Source organism: Dermacentor silvarum, chromosome 2 (assembly GCF_013339745.2).
Source record: "Dermacentor silvarum isolate Dsil-2018 chromosome 2, BIME_Dsil_1.4, whole genome shotgun sequence".
Classification (NCBI taxonomy): Eukaryota; Metazoa; Arthropoda; class Arachnida; order Ixodida; family Ixodidae; genus Dermacentor; species Dermacentor silvarum.
In genome coordinates, this window is record NC_051155.1 from 38,686,113 (window position 1) to 38,713,537 (window position 27,425).

At 49.3% G+C, this 27,425-nt stretch overlaps 1 protein-coding gene across 1 annotated transcript in view; it reads right to left on the minus strand.

Annotated features, from left to right (window-relative positions):
• Positions 1-27,425, minus strand: part of LOC119439972 (membrane metallo-endopeptidase-like 1) — a 306,684-nt gene that overhangs the window by 21,715 nt on the left and 257,544 nt on the right. Inside the window, exons 18-20 of the mRNA XM_049662691.1 lie at positions 26,335-26,433; positions 620-724; positions 437-513 (exon numbers count right to left, since the gene is read on the minus strand). Of these exons, the coding sequence (XP_049518648.1) occupies positions 437-513; positions 620-724; positions 26,335-26,433 (281 nt within the window). The remainder of the gene's footprint in view (positions 1-436; positions 514-619; positions 725-26,334; positions 26,434-27,425) is intronic.

Below are 27,425 nucleotides of genomic sequence, written 5' to 3' on the forward strand. Positions count from 1 at the left end.
GCAGGATTTATCCCTATTAGAAGTGTAAAAGTTTTACATTTTAAGGAAGGACATGCTATATCTGATGCGCAAATTTTTGCCATAAATTCCTTCATACCATGATATCCTGCAAGAAAGTTACGCTTCTATGCCTGGCATTGTCTCGAACCATCGAGAAAACTACACAGATACGATGAAAATGTACATTTAAGTACAGTATTTGAAGAAAAAACATTTCCTTTTATTTGCAACACTACGCGCCGCAGGATTTTACTGCAGCTGAATAACAAGCATATAATCTGGAGAGAAAGGCTGATGTATACAATAACATTTAGCAACCTAAAAAGTAGGAAACGGTAGCCCTAATTGCATGGGTGCGTCAGGCGGCAAAATAATTCGGATCACAATTTATCTTATTAGGGTGCATTAAGTACACTTTAGTACCTGCTCCGCTTACCTGAGTTGTTCAGGGCTGTGTTTATCTTTCTCAACTTGAACGAGGATTCCATTTCTACTTACGTTGCGACAAAAACCCTGTTTGAAAAACCAAGAACAATATCACTTGCAGCTTATAACGTAAATGACACCTTTGGAATCAGTAAATTTGCAGTGTGCCACCACGATTACAAAAGCAACCTACCATTGCCCATGAAACGAAGAACAGCTGCGCCCCCGAAAATTGGGGCACGCCTTGCAGACGGGTATCTATATTGTCGCATTCGTCTTCAAGTACTCTGGAGTAAGCCTGAAAAAAGGTTATCGTTGAGATTATCACTGCAACTCGAAATTGAAACAGCGCCGGCCTGTGGTAAAAAAAAGAAACCTAAATCACTAAATAAGAAAATGCGCACTGCTTGAACACTGTATTTTACTCACTGCACTCACATAAATATTTATCTGTGTGACCTGCCATTGTGGCCTTCGGTTATCATGGGTTCTGGGGTGGCATAAGACACATGCGAATACCGCAGAAAGCAGAAAGGGACTGTCTCTCAAATTATTAAGCATTTTTATGCCTACCTAACGAGGAAACCCGTTCGTCCCTCTGTCACTTAAGACAAATCGTTATTAAGAAATTTGTGTACAAAAACTGACTAAATTTGAAAGTAAAACGCTGGCAGTGGTGAGTTTTGAACCTACGACTCCACTCTCAACACTGGGCTGAACACCACAGATAAACACGCTGGGGTCAGTGTTGCCAGGTTTGGCTATATATAGCCAAATTGGGCTACGGGAAACATTTTTTGGCGTCGACTTGGACGAGTTGGCTATGTGGCTATATTTGGGCTACTGAAAATCTGCAACTTCGCTGTGTGTGGGCTATAGGAGGCGCCCTAATACACGCGCTCCACAGGTGGCTCTGATCTCGGGTACAAGCATATCTCGAAGGCTGTATTTTAGCTGGCTGAGGCGGCAGCGTGGCTGTGCGTGTGTGCGTGCGCGGAAGGAACCCCCCCCCCCCCCCGCCTTTCCTACCCTCTCTGCGCCGTTGTCTCAGCCGGCGGCTTTGATCTTTGAGGCACTTAAACTTACACCCTGCTTGACCGTTAGGCACACGATCCCCGAGCATCGGGATGAACCTGCGAGTAGTGGGTTTTTCACAGGACACTGTACTAACATGGCTATGCTAAGAAAGGGAGAGCAATAACATAGGGTCGGGGCCGTCGGGCGATCGTGGCGCCGACATGAAACAAGGGAAGCACGGGTGGATGACACGCTCCAGTGTGTTCATGACCATGTCTTCCGGTTGAAGTATCACGCCGGGTACAGCTTTCGACCTACTCCACGTTTCGGGCGCGAAGCTTTACTGCCATTTTCCTTTTCCTGCTAGATGAATTTTTCTTCGTGCTTAGATTCGAGATTCATTTGGATAGGTTGGATGTAAGTACGGATCCTGTTTAGAGAGCAGAATCCAAACATGGGGAAGGGGGCCAAGTATGCGAGAACCTATAAAAACGAATTGGAGCAAGACCCCGAGCCAAAGGTGGGTTCTGGTGCTTTTACTTCTAGATGGTTTCCCCGTAACGTCATGGATGCAGATACTCTTTCTGCTAATATCGAAACATGTTTGCCACGATGACATCAGTGCACCACGTCACATAAACTTCACCCACCGTTTTAGCTTAGCTTGTGAGGTGTCGTGGTGCTGGCTCGAGGACGCGGGTTTGATTCCCGGCCACGGCGGCCGCATTTCGATCAAGGCGAAATGCAGGAGCACCCGTGTACTTCGGTGTACGTTACAGAACCCGAGGTGACCAAAATTAATCCGCAGTACCCCACTGCGTCATGCCTCCCAATTATATCATGGTTTTGGCACTTAAAACCCCAGTAATTATTAGAGTTTTAGGATAGGGGCCTCAAACGTATTGGGGTCCCAAAGAAATAGCGTCGAAGCCACTGCGCATGCGCAAGACGGTAACTGTGTTTGGGTTTTGCGCCAGGCACGCTATTTCATCGATTTAGCGGGAGTCTCCAAAGCTGCGCCAAAAGTTTTCGTCAACAAACATAGCCGCGCCCAGCGAAGCGACGGCTCTAACCTAGCACAAAACTGGGCTCGATTCGTGGTAATGCGTGAAGTTCGTAAGCTAGAAGAAGTGATTGCGGTTATTACTTTCTCTGAACTAACATGTGTAATGAAGATTGATTCATTATACGCCGCTGATTGCAAATTCAACTGTCGATTTCATGGCTCGTAGGCCTATCACGGATTGACTTGACTGGGTTAAGGTTCGTAAAGTTGGTTACTCAGCGGTTGGTTACTCAGCGGTTGGTTACTAAGCGCAACAAGTTGCATGCTGCTAATAGAATACGTTCTAAATTGTAATTATAGGCGAATACACAAAAGTCTAAATTACTTTTCTTATAAAGTGCTACATTTTATTTTAATATTTATAACAGCTTTTCTTGATGCCGTATTGTCGCTGCAAACGCAAAATGCTATCCGCAAACGCAACACGCCTATTCCAAAGCTCTTCACTCCTGCATGACCCATCGCTCACCCACAAAGCTCTTTGGGGCTCCACACTTTAGGGGCCCCTATTCGAAAACTTTATTAGCCATCAGCATGGTTTGTTTTTGACAGTAACTGGTTTTCACAGCATTACCACTGTTATCAATTTGTTGTTTACCATTGCTCTTTGTGCGCCGTCGCGGCTTTTACCATTTCGAGCGAGTTACGTTCTGGACGGGCTCGTTGCCGAAAACGACTGCGTGCTTCTTACACTAGTGTGCCGGTTTGCGCAGTAACCTTTTAAAGCTCCGCTTACACCGATTCAGACAGTGAGAGAGTGGCATCTGTTGCCTGTCTCTTTTCTTAACGCATGTTCTTTGCGTGCTAGAGACCTAAGATGGCGGCCAGGTTGATGTGAATTGACACTATATAGGTAGTGTGTGTCCCAGCTAATCCGGGCCAAGCTAATTGAAAAACAAAAACAGGAAAATGAGAAAACAAGATAGGACAATGAGACAAATAACGCGAGATATTATAGCGCGAAAGACTTGTTTTAGCTAATCAAAAAAGAAGCCGTGAGCACGACGCCGTCGCAGATCGCTGGACATCTGAACTTCTATGGTGTAGGCAGACATAACATGAGAGATCGATGAAGCTAAACATTATTTTGTGCTCTCGGCAGCTAAAAAACAAAGTTAGTAGTTAATATCACTGTAAATAACTAAAAATAATAGCTTAGTGCTATCTGTCATAAAAAAAGCACTGATTTCGCTTTCTGCAGCAATTCGCTGGGACTTAAGAGCTTATGAGCCCAACCAAAAAGTGTTCTGTTCAAGCATGATGTCGCTGTTGCTGGTGTAAAGGGCCGACCGTCGCGGTGGCACGGACATTTTGTTACGACGGGTTCTACAAAAAACGATCGCCATAGTCGACTGTGAAAATGTATACACAAATAAAATTGCAAATAAAATGGCTATATTTGCCTACGAAATATTTTGCACTTTTTTCTGTTTGGCTGCATTTCGGCTACAACTTCTGTAACTTTTGGCTGCGCCGCCTCGTCTGACCTGGCAACACTGGCAGCCTGGGGTAGCTGTCAAAACCGCATCACGTACACACTTCGCGAAATCTTGAACGTTACCAATCACCATCAAATCGTACTCGAAATACAGTCTGTTGCACACCGCACAATTGAATCCGAAATGTAAATCCAGAAATTCCCTCTGAAGTTTCGCATCCGCATCCTTGTGCTTTTCCAATTACTGGTGTGGTATCTGCGTCGCTTCGCCGCATTATCCATTTCGCGGCACCCGTCTTCCTGTCCAGCCCACCGCTTACGGGCAGTCTCTCGGGCGCGATCATCGCTGCTACTCGCTGCTCGTTCATTCGCTTTCCTCTTGCTACGCCAGATGTCAGCACATGCCTTGCTGGTTTGATTTGCCTCCTCACAGAGAGCGCGAGAGTTTTTAGGAACGGACATTGAAAAATCTATGGAAGGGTAGACATATACAGCTCCGCTGTAAATGAACGATATGACAGGTGGAGCACGTCCGTCACAAATGCAAGACATCAGCTCCGTTGCTTTAAATATCTGGCTGTCTAAAATGTGTTCATAATAATGAGGGTATATTTACGTTCACTGCAGGACGGATGCCTCTCTCCGCGATCTCCAGTTACCCCTGACTTGCGCTAGCTTATTCTAACTTGCACCCGAAAAAATCTTAACTTCATCACCCACCTAGTTTTCTGCCGTCCTCGAGTGCGCTTCTCTTCTCTTGGAATCCATTCTGTAACTCTAATGGTCCATCGGTTATCCATCCTCCACATTCATTGCCTGCCCAACTCCATCTTTTTCTCTTAATGTCAATTAGAATATCGGCTATCCCCGTTTGTCTCTGATCCACACCGGTCTCTTCCTGTCTCTTAACGGTAGGCCTAACATGTATCGTTCCATCGCTCTTTGTGCGGTCTTCAACTAAAATGTATTACCATCCTCGATATTACCACCACTGCTGCACGCCTTGACCAACTACAGTCTTTTCGCCTTCGACGTAGCTGTGGCTATACACATCGCCCTTCTGATCTCTGATCAGACGCATCGCACGAGAAGAGCTTTATGGGCTAGATACTCGGCATTCGTCTGCCTCTGGTGTCCACCCTACTCCTTCCGTGTTGCTTGACATGATCAAGCAAGAAACATCCACAAACACTGCCTTTCTACGAAACTTCCTACAATTCGTGGTACAACAACGTGTACAGTATGCGCAGATGCCTTAGCAGCTACCATCGACTGCTTCCCCAACTATTCCATGCCCGCCTTAGAACGAGATGGCGTCAGTGGTAGTGAAGACACCCTCAACACCTTATTTACTTTTCATGGCGCACTGTACGGCCTATTTGCTACTACTGTGGCAATCGTGGTCACACACGGTGCTATTCGAGAGCCTCTTTTTTTTCACTCGGCACTCTTCAACTAGGTGCTCAAAATTATCGGTACGACACGTTTTAGCACGACTGCTTACCGCCCTCAGTTAAATAAACTTGTCGACCGTTTTCACCGGCATCCCTATTCCTCTCTTATTGGGCATCAATCGCCGGAGAAGTGTGTTCTAGATTCGCCTCTCGTCTCATTTGCCATCTGAACTACACCGAAGAGCGACTTAGGTGGCTCTGTGGTGAGCTAGTCAACGCCATTAACCTACTCCTTCCATGGAATTTCTTTGCCGCCACAACCAAAACACCTATGCCATCTCCTCCTGACTACGTTGACGCATTGCAAGCTTTCTTCAGCCAGATACGCTCCGTGCCAACACGTTCTCAAAAAGCAAGGTCTCCGTACGTTTCCCCCGCATTCACCTCTGCTACCCACGTTTTCGTGCGTAACTGCGCCGTGCACAATTCGTTGCAGTCGCAACACTCCAGACCATAATCTGTTACCGAGCGCCGTCCGTCGACTTTCGTGATGAACGTCAACGACCGACCAGACACAATTGCCTGGAACGTCTGAAACCCGCCAAATTGAAGCACTCTCACTGCATCCCTCGAAGCCGCCTCCGTACGTGATCCCCAAGACGCGCCGCGTTCCGTGGGCTTTCTATCGTTCGTCGAACTTTCCTCCTCTCTGATGGATGAGACCTCTGCAGCAGCAGCAACAACAACATCGGCGTCGCATCAGAATTACGTAGTAACTCGCGTCTACACTAAGCAGTTGCGGCTGGAACGCGCCGGCACGGGCTAGCTTTCCGGGAGAGAGAGAAATAAACATTTATTTTCTGAAACGGTTATCCGAGTCAGGACCCGATTCACCCTACGTGTAAGGATTCCTTATTGCAGGAACCCTCTGGTTTGGGCTGCCTCCTTGGCCCGGGCGACAAGACTGCATTGGTCGTCCAGGTCGTCAGAGGAAAGCTTCGCCTCCCATGTTTCAGTGGTGGTATTCAAGTGCGCTGAATTGGTGTGCTCTTCTTGTCTTGTGTCGTCTTGTTGAGCTTGTGAGCTGGGGTCTGGGGATGTGTCACGCAGGGGGCAATGCTGGACCATGTCTTTGTTGCAGGGTGTCTGGACGTCACAGTGGGTGCATGTGTACGAGTACTGCGTAGGATAGAGTCTGTCCATGATTATTCCGTGTACATAGGTGTTTGTCCGTAGGCGGCGGAGGATGACTTCTACATCTTAGCTCAGCTTCTTGTGTGGTGATGGGTACGTTCTTCAGCTGGTTGCGGTGGTGTTGCAGAAGCTCCGAGTACTATAGGGCGATGTCATCAACGTTGGTGGCCGGCCTCAGTGTGGGATGGCAGGAAAGCCCGGCTGGTATGCTCGCGGGCAGCGGCGTGTGCCGCCTCATTTCTTGCCATGCCCTGATGGCCTGGAATCCAGTTGATGTGGGTGTCGGGCAGCGGGGCGCGTGCGATATGATTTTGAAGTATCTTGAGTGCGGTTTCTATCATGCGTCCTTTTTGATAGTTGCGAGCCGCTGAGTTGCTCCGCGTAATCTTGGGCCTGTATGGTGAGAAGGACGATTCGTTGCTTTACTTTTCTATTGAGTTTCTGCCTCTTCCACCTCCTCGCGAGGCTTATTTTGGCCTCCCAGAGATGAAGGAGATGCGGGTCGACTGTGGGGATGTTGGTGCTTAGTCGGATATTCTTGGTGTGGTGTTCTGCGGTGATGAGAAGGTCCTTCAGCCAATGGTCGATGTCGTCGATTGTTGTGTTGCTGCAGAGGTTGTCTCTGAAGGACTTCCAGTCTGTTAGTCGGGCAACTCCAGTTTATTTTGTTTCCGGTTTTGGGCGATGTCAAGCTGGAGAATGTGGTGGTTCGCTTCCGAGCGCCTCCGCGAGTCGGCTACACTCGGCCCAGAGGATATTCGATGTGTGCTCCGGGTTTGTGTCTCTGGAGACACTGTTTCCGACTCTCGTGGCCTGTAGCGGGTCGTTCCAGAGGGTCAGTCTGTGTTGTTGAGCAGTATATACCACCACCTTCTTGGTGGTATATACTGGGTGTATCCACCTTCTTCTTGGTGATATACATACGGGCGTATCCAAATACCACCTTCTTGGTGGTATTTGGATACGCCCATGCTGTATGTGGGGCGTTGGAATCTCCCATGATGACAACTTGATGGTCTTTCGTGCGTTTCCTGAGTTCATGAATAAAGTGGTCGAATTCCGAAGTTGGTCCCGAGGAGGACTGTATATGCTGACGATAAAGAGGCTTTGCTGCATTTTTCTGTCTGGTAGGATCTCCACCAGGGTGTGCTCGATGGGGATGTCTTCTATTTCATGTTCTTCTGTTGTGAGAGTTTTCGTCGTTAGGATGGCTGTGGGTTGGGTTTGTGTATGAGCGGTGTATCCTTGAAGTCGAACGTTGCGGGTGTTGGTTTCCTGTAGCGCAATGACATCGTGGTGGTCCTGTTTGACGAATTCTTGTAGGTTTGCATAGTGGGGGCAGAAGAACCGGCAGTTCCATTGCCACATGCGCAGGGGTTTCTGCGGGCTCTTTGTTGTGGTTTTAGGTGTCGCCATCATTAGGCTCCTCAGTTTCACAGGCCGAGTCACAGTTGGGTGAGATCGAGCGAGATGCATTGTGACTGTTCGTGCGAGCCTTCTTTCTGCCCTGCTCGGTGCCGTTGAGAAGGCTGTCAAGGTAGGACTTGGTTACGTAATTGTTCTTCGCGTGCGCTACGAAGTTGACCTGGCCTGTTAGGCTGGTCACCTGGCTTGTGAGAGTGGTTACTTGATTTGCGAGGGAGGCGACTTGCGTAGTAAGCGTTGCAATCTTCTCGACGATAGGCTTGGTGATGTTTTCGATCATGGCTACAATGATCTTTGTCAAGACATCCTCGAAAGCAAGGAGGTGCTTCTGAACTCTTGCTTCGAACACGGCATCCACTGCCTCCGTGGTTAGCGTTGTAGACGGCTGCTTGCTTCCATGTCCGTATTCTTTGCATCTTTGGAGTAGTCTGTCTATAAGGCTTTGTGATTTTGCACTTTGCTATCGAGGGCTCTTATGGTTACCCCTTCTGCCGATTCGACGCTGGCGCTGCCGGAGCTGCCGACAGCTTCAGCGTAATTGACGTGTTTTCGGGAACGCGACCGCAATCTTGATCGTGATCTTGACATGGATCTGCTACTTCTTGTGGTGCTACTGGTGGTGTTAGTTGAGTTTGAGGCGTATCCATTGGCAGCTCCTAGTTCAGGGAAGTCGTCGCCGTTGGAGCTCCGTCAACTGTCTCGTTCTTGGATCCTGTTTTCCCATTGCTGTGTTACTTGGTGTTACTTGGGTTAGGCTTGAGCTTTTTTTTGCAGTCTTTCCCGGCTGTACCGTGTCCTTCTGCGCAAATCTTGCACGTGGGTTGTGTCTGTTACACTTGTGTCTGTTTGTTGTCTCTCTTGGAAAGCCGAGACTCGACCGGTCTACGCGGTCGCTCGTCGCCACAAGACTCTATGGCAGTCGGGCAAGGTAGTATGGTGCCATGTATCGAAGCGAACCGGACTTCTGCTATCTATTATCTATTGTGATGGCACAGTGATAGTAGACGGCGCTGCACAGCTTTCGAGCCTATTACTTAAAACACCTGGTTTTGTGGATATGCTTGATCAAAATTACATAAATTTCTGTTCTTTGCGTACGTAAGAAAGGGCACTCGAGCAGCTCTGAGAACAGCTCGGCTCCGGCTTGAACAAGTGATGGTGTTACGAACGTTTTTGTGCCACGACCACGCCGTCGCCGCGCGAAGCCTATGCGCGTGCCGGATGCGCGCCGAGAATGGAGCGGAAAATGGAGGTTCAAGTAATCGGTGAAGACATCGCCCCAGAAGAGTTGACCGCCGAAATGGACTGGCACACTGCTTGTTCCCGCCGTCCCGACGAGAAACGTGGCCAAAATGCATCTCGCGACGACCCACCCCAATCGCAAAACTCCCGCTCTCGCTCTAAAACCATGAAGACCTCTAAATATCAAGTCAGCGAGGCCGGACGTATGCCCCAATTACCAAAGAACGAAATTAAGATCATCGTCAGACCTAAAGGGGCACTAAATATCCCCAAAATCGGCAGCCCCACAGTTACTGGAGCCATTTTCTAAGCAACATGACTTAGCCCGGAAGAAAGCCAAGACAACACGATGTGCCCGAACGTTCAACTAAAAATCATCGTGATCAGCACGCCCCGACCGCACAATGCTGACAGGTACGTGCGCATGAAATCTGTTCACGTCAATGGTGTCAACCACGAAGTGAACGCATACGAGGCAGCCCCGGACAACACTACCAAAGGAGTTATTTGAGGTATTCCCCTCACAGACAGCACCCAGGAAATCGACGTAAACATCATAAATGCCCGCAATCTACATCTTTTCTGGCGTTCCACAGGGCAGGGTTCTAGGCCCGCGTCGTTTCCTGATCTATATAAATGACCTGTCAAATAACATATCTCAAGTATTAGAATGTTTGCTGATGACTGCATGTTATACAGAGCAATAAACAGTCCCAACGACCACCTGATCCTTCAAGACGATCTCAACACTATCTCTATCTGGTGTAGCACCTGGCTCATGACCCTAAATACTAACAAATGTAAAATTGTTTCTTTCGGACGTAAGCGTGACGTTTCCATTTTTTCCTACCACATACAGGGAGACAAGCTTTCCCGGGCATCATGTTATAAATATCTTGGCGTTTACCTTACACCAGGCCTCTCCTGGTTTGAACACATCACTGCTGCGTGCGCGAAAGCCTCAAAAACTTTAGGGTATTTACGACGTAACCTCCGTCATTGCCCCTCAAACGTTCGCAAATTATCGTATCTAACTTTCGTCCGCCCACAACTTGAGTATTAATCATCTATTTGGTCCCCTTCCGCTCGTTATCAAATTAACATGCTTGAAGCAGTTCAGAACAGAGCCGCACGTTACATTTCAAGGAACTATGACAATCATTCAAGTGTGACGCAACTTAAACTTGATCAATCCCTTAAACCATTGGCCATTTGCCGTCAAGTGTCTCTCCTATGCCTGTTTCACAAGTACGTCTACAGCAATAAAATAGCCTCGTTACACCTTGAACGCCCCATTTTCACGTCACGCAGGCTACATAATCACCTCAGCTTCACGCGAATCTTTGGCAATATGAACGCTTTTAACACATCCGCACTTCCACAAGCCATCCGCATGTGGAATGAGCTTCCCGATGATATCGCCTCTGATAATAACCTTAATTAAGGGGAGAGGCGGGTCAAAAAAACGGCGATTTTCATTAAAGAAATAGGTTTTGTGTTTTTAGTTGTTTCAGCAACATCGATCTCTCCTCTTTCACATATGAAGAAATCAGAGCCAGAAATGATCGGGAAAAGTATAACAAACTCGGTTAAAGCACTCGAGGTGGCAAGAAAAGGCACAGATATGACGCATTTTCAAGCGCGCTATGCGTCAAACCGCGGTGTCGCACGCCGTTGGGCTCGTGCAAGGTGGTAGGCCTAAGCTTTTTCTCTGCAAGGTTAGCTTTGCCGCATCACAATGTCCCCGGGAAGTAATAATAATAATTAAAAAACACGATTTCTCCGCCAATGAAATGAAATATCCAAGTGCTTTCAGTGAATCTTTAAATCACGTGGTGCGATTCCGGCCACGCCATTGGCTGCCAGTGCGCAACACGATTACAGGTCGTCTGCAACTCGTCTGCTCTTCTTGCGACAAACAGCTGTCTCAACGTGTTCCCAGGCTTTCACGCATTTTTCTGCTCCTCATTTTGATGGATGCTGATCAGAAACGCGATTTTCGATCTCGAAAGTATCGGACAAAGCACAAGTTCGAAGGAACCCGCCGCAAGGTCAAGCGGCTTGCAACGGAGACCTCCGCGGTAGCGAAGCCTAACCTCGGTGACGACGACGCTTTCCACGGTTCGGAGCCGACCCGGCGATCAAGATTCATCGATAGCGTAGACGAATTCGTCAGCACATCGGAGAAAAAGCTAAATATCTTCGAGAATGAAGATAGGAGCGGCGAGGAGATGGCGAGCACCTTTAGCTGCGAGATCGGCATCGTCAACTTCCTGGTGAGTGCCGCGGCATGTCCGGCATGCGGACGGTGCGAACTCTCCATCCGCGAGTTACCCGAAAAGCGTAAAGGACTCGCGTCATTTTTGGAGTTGCGTTGCAACAATGCGGCGTGTTTCACGTCCATTGTCTCGTCGACGTATTCGTCGCGACATGCAGCTCCGGCGGACGACGCTAACGGCGGAGCGCACCCTTCAGTCAGGCCAAGAGAGAGTTTTGCCGTGAACATCAAGGCAGTGGTTGCGGCGCGTGCAATCGGAGCTGGACACAATCAACTTGTCAGATTTTGTGCAGTTCTTGGTTTGCCAAAACCGATGCACCATAAGTCGTTCACCGCCATAACAAAAAAAGTACACCTCACTGCTACGAAAGCAGTGGCTGAAAACCTGAAGTTGGCTCGGAAAGTAACAGCACAAGAAGCGGGATCTGCCAATGTAGCTGTTATGTTTGATGGCACTTGGCAGAAACGAGGCCACAAGAGCCATAATGGCATAGGCACAGCCATTTCTGTGGAAACGGGGCTTTGCCTAGACTTTGAAGTTTTGTCCAACTACTGCCAGAGTTGCAGTACACGCAAGCCATTTGAAAGCGAAGAGGAGGAAGAAATATGGCAAGCTTTTCATATGCCAGTGTGCGAAAAAAATGTAGATTGCTCAGCACACGCCATGGAGACTAATGCTGCTGAGAGAATATGGAAGAGGACCGAGTCCTACAGTACTCCGCTGAGGTTTACAACCTTTCTCAGCGATGGCGACAGCAAGGCTTATACAGCTGTGTCAGCGGCAAACGTGTATGGAAGTGTGCCCATCACAAAAGAAGACTGCACCAACCACGTAGCCAAGCGGCTTGGGACTGCCCTGCGGAAACTCAATATGCCGCGAGGGGAGAAGCTTACAGATGCAGTAATTCTGAAGCTGCGGAGCTACTTTCAAGTAGCCATCACTGCCAACAGAGGAAGTGTACATGGAATGTATTGTGCAATCTGGGCATGATTTTTCCATTCATGCTCAACAGATACAGCCCAGAACCATAAGTTTTGTCCGGATGGAAAGGACTCCTGGTGCAAGTTCAAGCGGGCAGAAGCGTTGGGTCAGGCAGCCCCAGCACACACCCCTATTCTCACAAGCAGCCAGGCCAAGACAATGCTGCCCACATACAAAAGGCTGACGGAGAAACAGCTACTCACTCGCTGCGCCAAGGGGAAAACTCAAAATGGAGCCGAATCATTCAACAGTAATATTTCGCTGTTGTGCCAAAAGACGAGGTTTGCCTCGCGCACAGTCGTGGAGATGGCAACAGCACTCGCTGTCCTGTGGTTTAACTAAGGTCACAAATGCTACGAACAAGTTCTGCAGGAACTAGGAGTGCTTCCCTCAAAGGAACTCGTTGCGCTGAGCAAAGACTGACAAGAGAAGGATTTCGAGCATGTCGACGAAGCAGACAGCAGAGGCAAGGTTTCGCCGTCGCCGTCTAGCCAAGTAGGCTCGTCTAGAGGACGCTGCTCACAAAGACTCTCAGCGAACAACATACGGTGCGGGTGAATTCTAATGTTTTGGATTGAATCTGGATACCCTGGCCTACATTGTGTGCAATGTTCATATAGATACCACTTCTACAACAGAAGCAAACAACTTTTATAACTTTCAATCGCATGTTTCTCAACTTCATATTTTGGGCCAAACAAGGCTTTTGTGCACAATATTTTATGTACTTATTGTGGTCCAATCAAGACCACATTTGATGGGCGTAATTTTTAGGATATGTAGAATGCACTTATCTAGGATTTAATGCAATCAATTAATTTTTTTAAGGATGAAAATTTTTGTTGTACTCGGGCTCCAGCCACTGAATATGAAGCACCAGATACGAAATTCTCTTAAATGTTGCCTGTAAAGGGAATCACATTATCTTGCTTCTTAGCACTCAGTGGAGTGTTAGGGCCAAGAAAAATAATTTTGCACTGCTCTATCATGCTAACAGCTAAGTCCAGCAGCTGCACAAACATGCACTGCTTCTCACATATGCACGGCACTTAGGACATGAAAGCATCGAGATATCCTAAAACTAAAAGTAGATTTTGAACGAAGAGATCAAGCTCTATAAGTGGTAGAATTTTCATTCGCCCAGCACCATTACTTAAAAAGAAATGTTTCTGAGGAGCATCTCCCCTTAACACATTTCGCCACAAGCTTGAAGTAGATATTTTTTGTTAAATAGTGCTGTAACATGGTCTCGTCGTTTAAGTTCTTTTGTTTATTTTGCTATGTGTTGCGTTCTTTTTTTTTGTTGTTGTTGTTTTCTTCTTCACTTGCACTCAAAGGGTCTTTTAGTGCTTATTAGGCGAGCAGTGTGAAGACGACGACGAAGATTAGAGGCTACTGTGGGCTGTGGCTTCTTGGCCAAGTGCGGCGCATTTCTTTGTAAATATACTTGTATATAGCTTTTCGTCTGCGTCTTCCTACGTAACATATCTGGTGGAGGTGGACGTTCCCTGTACCTCGTCACGGAGCTTCGCAGTGGACGGTACGTCGAGCCTTCCGTCATAGTTCCCGGCGACGACAGCTCGACTCAGCCGGCTCGGACACCTGCTGCCACTTCGACGACCTACATCGCTCTCCCCGCTTCCCGCGATCCTGGCGTATTCTCGGGCAAAGATGGGGAGGACGTCGACGACTGGATCAGCCTGTACGAACACGTCAGCCGCAATAACCGGTGGGACCCTACTATCATGCTCGCCAACGCACTCTTTTACCTCGGTGGCACACCTCGAGTTTGGTTTCGGACACACGAAGATGATATCACCAGTTGGGATTCGCTTAAGCAAAAGCTCCGAGACTTATTCGGCAACCCCTACGGTCACCAACTTGCCGCGCAGAGGGCGTTATCCGGCCGTGTGCAGACGTCCACAGAGCCCTACGTCACGTACATTCAGGACGTCTTGGCTCTGTGCCGCAAAGTTCACGCACACATGACTGAACCAGACAAGGTTTCCCACATCCTCAAAGGCATTGCCGATTACGCCTTCAACTTGCTCGTATTCAACAACGTGGCGAAGGTGGGTGCGGTTATCAAAGAGTGTCGCCGCCTGGAACACGCTAAAAGCCGACGTATCGACCAGCAGTTTGCCCGTCTGCCCAACACCCCAGCGACATCTTCCTGTGCCGACGCTCCTCGTCCCAACAACACTGGTGATGTTACCAGGATCGTCCGGCGTGAGATTGAGGCAGCCTATCCGGCTGCCTTCGACTTCAGCTCCTCCAACGCACCTGCAGTCACGGTTTCCCTGATCCAGGCAGTTGTCCGCCAGGAGTTCGCGAACATGGGTCTTCACACCGTCTGCTCGGCCCATCGCCCTGATACCCACCCGGCTTCTTCGATTACACCCCGTCCCACATCTTATTACCCACCACGTTTCCGCAACCTATCTGAATGGCGCACTGCTGACGACAAGCCCATTTGTTTTCACTGCCGTCGAATCGGACAGATTTCTCGCTACCGTCGCGGTCGCTGGAGTTCCCCGACCCGGTCTCCTTATACTGCCTACTCTCGCCCAGATGGCCCTTCTCGACCCTATGCCGCACGCTCCGATAATGCCGCCACTGATTCTCCTGCGCCGACCCGCCCATATATTCTCGTTCGCCTTCGCCCCAACGACGACAATCTCGCTCTCGTCAGCCCCGTCGCTCCTATTCGCCGACTCCCTTCGGACGCCGCTCCCAGCCGGAAAACTAGACGATGCAGCGCCTCGAGGTGACGCTGCATTACTCCCTACGCCGCCAAATCCTCTGCTGACGTTGCCCACTCATCTGAACCTTCTTGACGTGCACGTCGACGGTGTTTCTGTATCTGCTCTTATAGACACTGGGGCGCATGTATCTGTAATGAGCACTGATCTTCGTAACCGGCTGAAGAAATTACTCACACCCGCCACGACGCCTGTTGTCCGTGTCGCCGATGGCGGAAGAGCCCCCGTAATCGGTATGTGTGCCGCCCGCGTCTCCTTCGCCGATCGCTCCACTATCGTGCTATTCACAGTCGTCGCCCACTGTCCCCACGACATCATCCTTGGCTTGGACTTCCTCTCCGCGCATTTTGCTCTCATCGACTGTTCCGCCAGTACTCTCCGCCTTGACCTGCCTGTTCTGGATCCCCCTGAACCACACACTAGTCGCCTCAGTTCCGTCGACTTCGTTCGCTTGCCACCTTCGGCACTGACTGACGTTTACTTAGTGTCATCCCCACCAGTGCCCGACGGTCACTACATCGCGGCTCCCATGCAAGACGTCCTGCTTACACACGGGATCACAGTGTCTCATACAGTTTTATCTGTTACGGCGAATTGCGTCTGCCTGCCAGTGGTCAATTTTGGCTTGACGGCACAAGTGCTGCCACGCGGGATGTCTCTGGCCCAGCTCTGCTCGTTCGAGGATCCCTCAGTAGCATCTATTGCAGTAGACGACAATTCAGCCGATCCTCCTCTACCATCGCAGTCGGCCACGTGTGCCATTGCCGACTTACAGAAAATGATTGCGCCCGACATGCCGTCCGAGCACGCTCGTGAGCTCTACCACGTTCTGTTATCCTACCACGATATTTTTTACTTTAACGATCGTCCCTTGGCCCAAACTACGCCTGTTAAACATCGCATTACTACCGGCGATGCCCCTCCTATTCATCGCCGCCCGTATCGAGTGTCCCCGGCTGAGCGTGAAGTTATTCACGCAGAAGTTCGCAAAATGCTTGCCAAGGACATTATTGAACCGTCGTGTAGTCCATGGGCACCACCTGTTGTACTGGTGAAAAAGAAGGATGGCTCATGGCGCTTTTGCGTGGATTATCGGCCCCTGAACAGGGTTACCAAAAAGGACGTGTATCCCCTACCTCGGATTGATGACGCCCTTGACTGCCTCCACGGTGCTCGCTATTTCTCCTCTATTGACCTTCGCTCCGGCTACTGGCAGATTGCCGTGGACGATCTAGACCGCGAGAAGACTGCTTTTGTAACACCCGACGGTCTTTATCAATTCAAAGTGATGCCGTTCGGTCTATGTAACGCTCCTGCCACTTTTGAACGCATGATGGACTCCCTTCTTCATGGTTTCAAATAGTCCACGTACCTCTGCTACTTAGACGACGTTATCGTATTCTCCCCAACGTTCGCTACACACCTAGAGCACCTCTCAGCAGTCCTGCATGTTTTTCGTCGAGCCGGTCTCCAACTCAACGCATCGAAGTGCCAATTCGGCCGTCGCCAGATTACTTTCCTTGGACATCTTGTTGACGCGCACGGAGTGCAACCGGACCCTGGTAAGATCCATGCTGTTACGCACTTCCCTGTTCCGAGTGTGTCAAAGATTTGCGCAGCTTCGTTGGCCTTGGTTCGTACTTCCGCCGTTTCGTGAAAAATTTTGCGGCCATAGCACGACCACTAACCGAGCTTTTGAAAAAAGACCCCTTTCCAGTGGGGCGATAACGAGGCTTCTGCGTTCTCTCATCTAATCGACCTCCTCACAACGCCTCCCGTTCTGGCCCATTTAGATCCTTCTGCGCCTACCGAAGTCCGTACTGATGCTAGCGGCCACGGAATTGGTGCAGTACTGGCACAACGCCAGCGCGGCAACGACCGTGTTATCGCTTACGCCAGCAGGCTCCTTTCACCCTCCGAGCGCAACTATTCCATCACTGAGTGGCAGTGTCTGGCCCTAGTTTGGGCGGTTGCGAAGTTCCGCCCATACTTATATGGCCGGCCCTTTTCCGTTGTCACAGACCACCACGCGCTTTGCTGGTTATGCTCACTGAAAGATCCTACAGGAAGACTTGGTCGCTGGGCCTTACGCCTCCAAGAATATTCGTATACTGTTACCTACAAATCTGGCCGACTACACAAGAACGCTGACTGCCTGTCTGACTACCCGGTAGACGAGCCTGACGACGCCGACAGTAGTACCGCCAACGGTATTTTCTCTGTGTCTGCCTTCGCTAACATCGCCGATGAGCAGTACCGGGACATATCGCTGCGAGCACTCATCGAGCGTCTGCGCTCTACACCTACCGACGCCTCCGTTCGCCGATATGTCCTCCAAGGCGGCATTCTGTACCGAAGGAACTTCCTCCCTGACGGATCTGATCTTCGTCTTGTCGTGCCAAAACATCTACGACGGACTGTGCTCTTTGAGATGCATGACGCACCCACTGCAGGACATCTTGGGGTAACGCGCACGTACGACCGCGTCGGGCGCCGCTTCTATTGGCCTGGTCTCGCTCGCTCCGTCCGACGCTATGTTGCTGCCTGTGATCCCTGCCAGCGTCGGAAAACACCTCAGGTGCTGCCTGCCGGTCATCTCCAGCCGATCACCGTCCCTGTGGAACCGTTCTTTCGTGTTGGATTAGACCTCCTCGGCCCCTTTCCCAAGTCATCATCGGGGAACAAATGGGTAGCCGTCGCGACTGATTACGCCACCCGATTCGCTATTACGCGGGCTCTCCCGACCAGTTGCGCCACTGACGTCGCGGACTTTCTCTTGCGTGACATTATCTTGGTTCATGGCGCCCCGCGAGAGCTGCTTACTGACCGTGGTCGCAACTTCCTATCGAAAGTTATCGCCGACATTGTGCGTTCCTGCTTCACTCAACACAAGCTGACTACCTCATACCATCCTCAAACCAATGACCTGACGGAGCGGTTAAACCGTACCCTTACCGATATGCTGTCCAAGTACGTTTCCAAGGACCACCACGACTGGGACATTGCCCTTCCTTACGTCACATTTGCGTACAATTCTTCCCGGCACGACACCGCCGGAATTTCTCCCTTTTATCTACTGTATGGTCGCGAACCGACCTTGCCCCTTGATACGGCACTTCCTCCTGCTGCGATCTCAACAAGCGAGTATGCGCGCGACGCAATCGCCCTCGCGGACCATGCACGCCAGCTAGCCCGTACTCGACTGACGGCCTCGCAATCCACTCAGCAGCGTCAGTACAACGCCCGCCACCGTGACGTACAGTTTTCACCTGGTGCGCTCGTGCTCCTGTGGTCGACCTCTCGTCACGTCGGACTTTCGGAGAAGCTCCTTTCGCGATACACGGGGCCTTACCGCGTGCTGCGCCAGGTGACGCCTGTGACGTACGAAATTGAACCTGTGAGTTCGACCTCGCCGTCTACTCGGGCATCTAGTGATGTCATGCACGTCAGTGGGCTCAAGGCCTACTACACTGCTCCCGAGTCCGGCCTTTAATTGCTCCGGGACGGCGCTTTTGCCGCCGGGAGTAGTGCTACGGAACAGTATTTGCCTTGACGAAGAGGCGAGCAGTGTGAAGACAACGACGAAGATTAGAGGCTACTGCGGGCTGTGGCTTCTTGGCCAAGTGCGGTGCATTTCTTTGTAAATATACTTGTGTATAGCTTTTCGTCTGCGTCTTCCTACGTAACAATATGGTCACGAGCGGAATCGCTCACGACACTCCCACCCCGCCACCGGCAGCCTCTTAGATCATCATCATGGCACACGCAAACACTGACGCAGTCATACGGCAGTGGAATTGTCGAGGATACCTTCACAAACAGCCCGTATTTCGTCAACACCTTCGGGCATCTTCACGTCAACCGGATGTGCTTATACTCCAGGAAACGCAGGACACTCCGATCACCCTTCCCGGATAGCAACTATTCATCGCTACCAACGCCCCCACGGAGTCTCTACGCTCGTCCGAAACAGAATCACCGCAATCGAACACTATCTTTACGACCGTCGCACCGAACACTTTTTCACTGAACTCATCCCGCACAAAAAGCGGACGGACGGCATCTTCATCCTCAATATTTATAACGCCCCGTCCCTATGCCACAGACGCTTTTTAACGCTCTTTAAAAAGGCTCTGAACGCCGCAGGCAGCAGCCCCCTCGTCATCGTTGGCGACTTCAACCTGCCGCACACAGGATGGGGCTCCAAACACTGCTATGCTGTGCGCCGTAACCTTTGGCAAGACTCCCACGATCTCGGCTTCACTCTCATCAAAGACCCGACGTTCGCCACGCGCCTCGGCACCTCCACTGCGCGAGACACGACGCCCGACCTCACGTTCACCAAAAAGTAGTGAACGCTCAATTGCGCAATACTGAATATGACCTCGGCAGCGATCATACGATCATTGAAATGACTCTCCCGCACCTCACAGCTCTATCGACGAGAACGAGGGAGTTCACATGGGTGGACTGGGACGCCTTCCGCAAACAGCAGAAACGTCAGACACCCCGATCATCGATATAGAATCTTGGTCGCGCACTATCAAAATCGACGCCCCGACTGAACGCATGGATAATCGACTTGCCTACCTTATTGAAGCCAAAACGTCCGTCCTCTCCCGGTGGAAGGATCAACGACTCAACAAACGACTCGGGAAAAAGGTTGCAGTACTTAATAAGACTATCGAAGAACATTGCCGAGTCCTTGATCAACAGCAATGGGTGGAGCTTTGTAATTCTCTAGACGGGCAACTCCACCACTCCCGCTCGTGAAAAATCCTTAAGCATCTTTTTGACAATACCAGCACCCGTTTACAACAGCAGGATCGTCTCACCGAGCTCCTATTCACAGAAACCAAGGCGCACGGCCAGGATCAAATCACCAATACCTTATGCCAAAAGTACATCCCCTCCGGGCCTCGAACTCAGCCCTCGATGAGGACTTCAGCGCAGCCAGGATACACGCTGCTCTGCGCAAATTGAACAGCCGTTCAGCCACAGGCCTGGACGGCGCCACGAACAAAACTCTGAGAAACCTATATGACCCTTCGGTTGAACAGCTCACTGAGTACATTAACGACTGCTGGCGCCAAGGGTCTATTCCCCCATCATGGAAAACAGCCAAAGTAATGCTTGTTCCAAAACCTGGTAAGCTATCTAGCCTTGTCAATCTCCGCCCCATCTCGTTAACCTCGTGTGTCGGTAAGGTTATGGAGCATGCCCTTCTTACCCACATAAACTCTCACCTTGAAGACACGTCCGGATACCACTACTCAATAATCGACTTTAAAGCGCATCTCTCAATCCAGGACGCCATGCTCCAACTCAAGCATCAAATACTCGACGACAAATCCCGACACACGAAGGCGGTCTTGGGCCTCGATCTCGAACGCGCATTCGATAACGTCGCGCAATCTACTATCCTGGAATGGACCTCCCTGCTTAACCTCGCCGAGCGCACCTACACTACGCACGAGACCTTCTAACCAACCGACGGGCGTTCCTTTCAGTTGGAGATATTAAATCGGAGATATTCACTCTCGGATGCGCGGGAACCCCACAAGCCTCTGCCATTTCCCCAATGCTGTTCAATTTGGTCATGCTCGGATTAGCACAGGAACTACAGAAGCTCGACGGCATAGAACATACCATCTATGCCGACGACATTACCATCTGGACCACAACGAGGAGCTGCGGACAAACTGAAACCGCTCCCCCGACAAGTCAGAGCTCCTCCTATACCGTCCCATGCTCCGTGGACGCCCACCACTAGGGTCTACGCACAAATGCTACTACGAGGAAATCCAACCCACCATGAGAGATGGTGGAACCATACCCGTGGTCTCCACCATCCGGGTCCGCGGCATGACCATCGAAGCCAACGGCGCCAACTGAATGGCTATATCCAAGATCCTCCGACAGACGGCCAATACGTCGCCGCTGCAGAAACGGCTGACCGGCCGGCGACAGGGCATGAAGGAAGAAAGCCTCATCCGCCTTGTTCACTCGTTCGTCATCTGTCACATCACGTACGTCGCCGCCTTCCATAATTGGTACAAAGCAGAAAAGACTAAATTGGACATCATTATACGCGGCGCCTGCAAGCTAGCCTTAGGACTACCAAACAACATCAGTACTGAACTACTACTCAAATTAGGACTCCTTAACACCCTCTACGAATTAATCGAAGCACAGCGTCGGTCTCATATGGAGCGTCTCACCCTCACAGAAACGGGCCTGCACATTCTGACTAAACTCCACATCACCTACCACCGTCAACATGGAGACAAATACCCAACTTCATCCGGCGTACAGACTTGGCTAAATGCCCACCCTATCCCCAAAAACATGCACCCCGTCTACAACAAAGAACGTCGGAAGGCAAGAATTGCCTCCCTCAGTAAAGCCTATATGGCGACAGCACGGGCGCCACCTTCGTCGACGCAGCTGAATATCAAGACGGGCGCCGTTTCGCGGCGGCTACCACCGTGGGCGACTCGCTCAAACATGCAGCCAGCATTGTAACCAAAAACGCCGAGACGGCCGAGGAAGTGGCCAGCGCCCTGGCCACCCTCGATCCGGATTTCCACACCATCGTGAGCGATTCCCGCACGGCAATCAGCAATTACATCAAAGGCCGTATTTCAAAACAAGCACTACGCATCCTACGCCACGCCCCTCACTCACCTGAAAACCAAATCACTCTCATCTGGTTCCCAGCGCACGTCGGCGACGTACATCCGCACCTCACCAACCTCAACGAGGCCTTGTCAACAATGCCGGAGACAGCACAGGTGCACCCGAGGAACGCGATCGCCCCACCAGCTACAACGACCTTACGAAATCATTCTATCTCGAAAGAAGAACCTTCCCCATCCCTCATCACAAGCTAAACAGAGCACAGGAAACCACCCTTCGCGTGTTACAGGCAAACACGTACCCCTCACTAACACGTTACCACAGGATCTACCCAGACACCTACCCTAGTAACACTTGCAAGATTTATAAGACTCAGGCAGCATCGCTTCCCCACATGCTACGGAAATGTGAAGACCAATATCCAGCAATTAATACTGTGACCCTCTCGTCGAGATGGGCCGCCGCCCTGCAGAGCTCCCACCTCGACGACCAACTCTGGGCTACCCAGCCAGCCTGCGAGGCGGCGAAGAGGTAAGAAGACCTCGACGTCCCCACGTAGGAGACCTAGACCCAGCCAACCAAACTGCTTGTTTCGATAAATGTTCCTCCTCCTTCTTTGGAGACTGCACTTGCTGTTTCCCAAATTACAGTTGACTTTGTCGTGCACTGTAAACGTGGACAGCCTCTGCAGAACCCTTCATCTGCCAACGGCCATTGAGGGGTAAAGATAAAAAAACAGCGTCGAACATGCACTGTAAAAAAAGCAATTGGAAAGCTTGATGGCGCCATTCAACCTGGTCTACGGAAGGAACCCGTCAACGACGCTTAACGCCACTGCTACCGGACGTCACCGACGAAGAAAATCTCGACGTTGCCACCTATTTGCAGCGTGCCGAAGAAGGTCGACAGCTCGCCCGCTTGCGCATCAAGAACCAGCAGAGGACCGACAGCCGAAATACAATCTTCGACGACGCAACGTCGAGTACCAGCCCGGCGATCGTGTTTGGGTCTGGACTCCGATACGCCGGCGAGGACTTAGCGAGAAACTGCTACGACGCTATTTCGGACCCTATAAGATTATCCGACGAATTGGCGCACTGGACTATGAGGTCGTGCCAGACGGCATTTCGCAATCACAGCGGCGCCGCGCACGACCCGAAGTCATCCACGTGGTGCGTCTGAAGCCTTTCTACGCCCGATGACGAACTTGGGTACTTTGTCACTTTATTTTTTTTTCTTTCTTTATTACGCGTGGTTTTGTTTTCGCTTTCACATTTGTTTATAGCATCGGGAGGATGCTTTTTAAGGGGAGGGTATTGACACGTATACATGTTTATCTTTCACCGGTGGCCGCTTTCCACCGGCTAACAAATGTTAGACGTTATCGCTCGGTGCAGGACGCGCCTGTGTCGGAGGTTTCTAGAACGTTATCGATGCTTCTTTCCGTTGGCTGTTTTCACCGACGCTTATGTTATCTGATTGTGTGACCGACGCGAATTGTCTAGAACTTTCTGGAAGACACGCGGGCATCAGGAATTAATCTAGAACCTTCGATGACTCAGGTATAAAAGCCGACGAGTTTCGCCGCTGATCAGATTTTCGACGATCGCCGAATGTGTTCGCCGCTATCGTTGTGCTTTGAGTGTACCTTGCTTTTGTGGGCACAGGTTCGCCCAATAAAGAATAAGTTTCGTCGTACACAGTTTTACGACTGTTTTCTTCAGCGTCACTACTACGTGACAATATTTATATTGGTTTGTCTGAGCAAAGTAAGGGGCTAAGGTGAAATTATGTTTGTGGCGGGTTTTCCGCGTAACTGAGGGCGTGACGTAAGGGTCTGGAGAAATTCCAAATTTTCTATGAAGAAGAGAATGAAGTAAGCTTAATCGAGAAATTTTTCGTCTTATGTGGAGGGGCTGAATTTGGTTAGCTACCATTAGAGCAGATGGAGAGTCAGTACTTCGAAATTTGTTGTAGATGAAACGCACTGCACGTCTCTGCACTTTTTCCAGTTCTGTAATGTCTTTTTTGGTATGTGGATCCCAGACTATTTCTGCATATTCCAGTTTCGGCCTGATGAGAGATATATGCCAGTTTCTTAACGTTGCTTGGTGCTCCTTTAAGTTTGTGCCTCAAGAGGCCTAGGTTTCGTTTTGCAGATGACGTGATATAATTAATGTGGTCAGTCCAACTAAGCATAGAAATAATGATAACACCTAAGTACTTATAACATGTAACATTAGAAATAGGTCTGTTTTCAAGAGAATAGTCAAATTTTAGTGGCATTTTCTTTCTTGTTATTCGCATGGATACCGTTTTTTCTGTATTAAGAACCATTCCCCATTTGTCGCACCAGTTCAGGACATCGTTTAGTGCAGTATTAAGCAAGACTTGATCAGAAGGTGAGTAGATCGGTTTATAAAGCATGCAGTGATTAGCAAACAGACTAATAGCAACACTGGGATCTATAGCAGAAACTATATCGTTCACATACACTAAAAAAAGTAAGGGGCCAAGTACACTTCCTTGGGGAACACCTGAGGAGACGGGAAGGAGTGAGGAACAAGCGCCATCAACTTCTTCAAATTGTGTACGGTGTTTCAAATAGGCGGCAATCCAGTTGATGAGGGCTAGAGGAACTCCAATTATCTTAAGCTTGAGAGGCAATTTATTGTGCGGAACCTTATCAAATGCCTTACTAAAATCAAGAAATATTGTGTCTACTTGTCCTGAGTTATCTAAAATGGCACTGAAGTTGTGAATGGTCGTCTTGCACCCTTCTCATACAAAACTGCCAAGCGAAGCGGATGCTCTGTCTCGGAGATATGTTTCAGTCAAGTTGTACATCCTACTAGCTTCGTTATTCATCAACGTTTGAATTTCCATCCATTTTACCTGGTAGAAACCGCCCTGCATATTTATTTAACAAATTTTACCGTCTCTGTACTTGTCAATTGTGCGTCTTTTGTTAACTGCCTGCGTTCTAATTCTATTCTTTGCTTGTGTGTCACTACATTCAATACTTAATCTACCTTGCTGATTTCCGGGGGCCTGCAAAAAAAAAGCTACGACCAGTGCCGCGAATCAACGTCCAACCGGTGTCGCTACACGATCCATAAAATATATCCCATCACACACAAAAGTGTCTTCGCGGCCTTCTTGCTGCACTTCTCGTTTGGTGTTAACGGTTGTAAAAGCCTTAGATAGGATCAATTCCTTTGTTTACAGCAAGCACGGCCCATTCAATTCCATGTCCCTGCCTTTCAACATCTGGCACCATGCACACTGCAGCTTGCAATTTCTTTGAAACATTTCGCAGATCGGTAACCTCTTTGGCTATTTTTTTCGCTATCCCTGTCCCCCGTCCGTGCAGAAAATCACCACTAGGTCTCTGTCCTTCATTGTGTCCCATATGTGTTGTTCGCTTTCGCCATCATTTCCCTCATCGGTTTCCGCGGAAGTGCGCCAATCTGGACTCGCTCCTCTGCACCTACTCCCTCAGTCTCACCTTTCTACTTTGCATTTTTGAATCACTAAAAAAGACAACGTGACGCTTTTCATCCGCATCTCTGCTAAAAGCTGTTCCTCAAGCCGCCATGATCAGTCAAATTGGTGGCTCCACCTTGTGTTGGCGAGCTCAACCTGACAAACACGGAGTTATTATCAAAGTAGCCAAGTATTCTAGTTGGCGGCTGCTGCAAAGTTTCGGCAGCGGGGTAATCTTCAACACGTTGCCTTCTAAATGTATTTTTTTTCTGAACACTCAAGGAAGAGCAAATCTTGTCTGTAAGGCATCGGGTCTCCACTGAGCGTTGCAAGATTCCGCTACGAGCGTGCGCTAACATGGTATTACGCAAAAGTCGTTGCGTATACCGGAATAACGGCAATGCTAAAACGCTATATTTTCTCTAACGAAAACTAAAAATCACTGAGATATCCTTCTATTTTCAACATATGCATGGCAAGTTGTAAAATATCAACTATTTTTTTCGTTCCACTGTGAAAGTACCCGCTGTTAGCACACGTACTACAACCCCCCCCCCCCCCCGCCCTCCTTAATATATACAATGCTGCAGGGCGTTTAGGAATAAATGACGTGTCTAGCTGTGTCCAGCAATATGTTCCACAGGTGCAACATCCGCCACCCAGAATTCTGCAAAAATAAAAATGCATAGTGCACACAACAGTGCAATTAGAGCAGGTAAGTTACCTCGGCAGCCATGTAGTATACAGTGCCTAAATATATACAGCGTTCTGCCTCAACAATTCTCACACATTTCAAGTTTCATTAAAGCACTCCAGGTACGTGGTAACCTATGTTGTTTAGGAAAGCAAAATGCCTCGGTTCGGAAATCTTGTTTGGCACGATTCCGCAACAAATACTGGCGTCAAATATAATTAAAGAGAAGGCATGCTACTCGGAATGCACCGTCCCCAAGAAAACACATTAAAAGAAGTAGAAGCCACCTACCATAAAAGATGTCCGCAGGCCTCCGTTGTCCACGATATCCTCGTTCAATGTTTTCGCATAATTGACCGCGTTGGATATCGTTAATAACATCGTAAGCCGCTGAAGAAAAGGTTGTAATTGTGGTAAATTCATACAAAATATAACCTCGACATGTAAACAAAGAGACACATTGCGTTTCAAAAAAACATAAAAACGCCTAGCAAATACGGTTTCATTCAAAGCTTTGAGACACCAAGATAGGTAGTCTTAATTCGAAATAAATACACCATGTTGCAATGAGTGATATAGCTTGCCGCAAAATAGACGCCCTTGTATATGTTGACAGAGATTTCAAATAACTTTGCCAAATTATATTACTTACCTTGCCGTAGCTTGAGGGCACAGCTCAGTAAGACCGCAAGTAGTACGACTCCTGCTACCTTGCGGAATCTCAAACCGATATCCGGAGTGCCGGCTAGGGCCTGCCAGTTGCCACCCCACTGCCTCGCATTTCCCCAAATATTAAGCGCGATCTCCCGAGCACACTACCATATCAACAAAAACGCTGTCGCTCTCTTAATTTTGAGGATTTGCCGGCATCTGCAGGCTTTGGAATGGTAGCGCCGAGGCCAGTATCGCTCGGTGTACTTCTTCGGACGTTGAAATCACTCTCCGGAGAAACCAGGACGGCTACACCGACTAACTAAAAGACACTGTCGTTCTGACTTGCGGCAGGGAACTCGCCGCTAACGTGATTTCTTTTTTTTGACGGCCTGATTCGTGTTGCTCGTACAACAGCGAGTTCAAAAGCAGTCAGTATATATGCGCTTGACCAAGTTATCTAGGTCCGTAACAATTTACCACCTGCTTTAATGTGCAAAGGCTGTAAACAGTATTTCTCTTATTTTCTTTAAAAAGCTGCGCAAATTCTCTGACCCTGACATAATGAAAACTGCTTGGGTATTCGCAAATGCACTTTTCAGACTTCAAAGACTTCAAAGTATTTACAGTATTCCTCCAGCGGCTTTGAAATCGTATCACCTACTTTCTCCGCGAACATACTGTATGGATCAAAATTCTCAACGCGATTGTCTTAGTATAGTCTCAGTCGC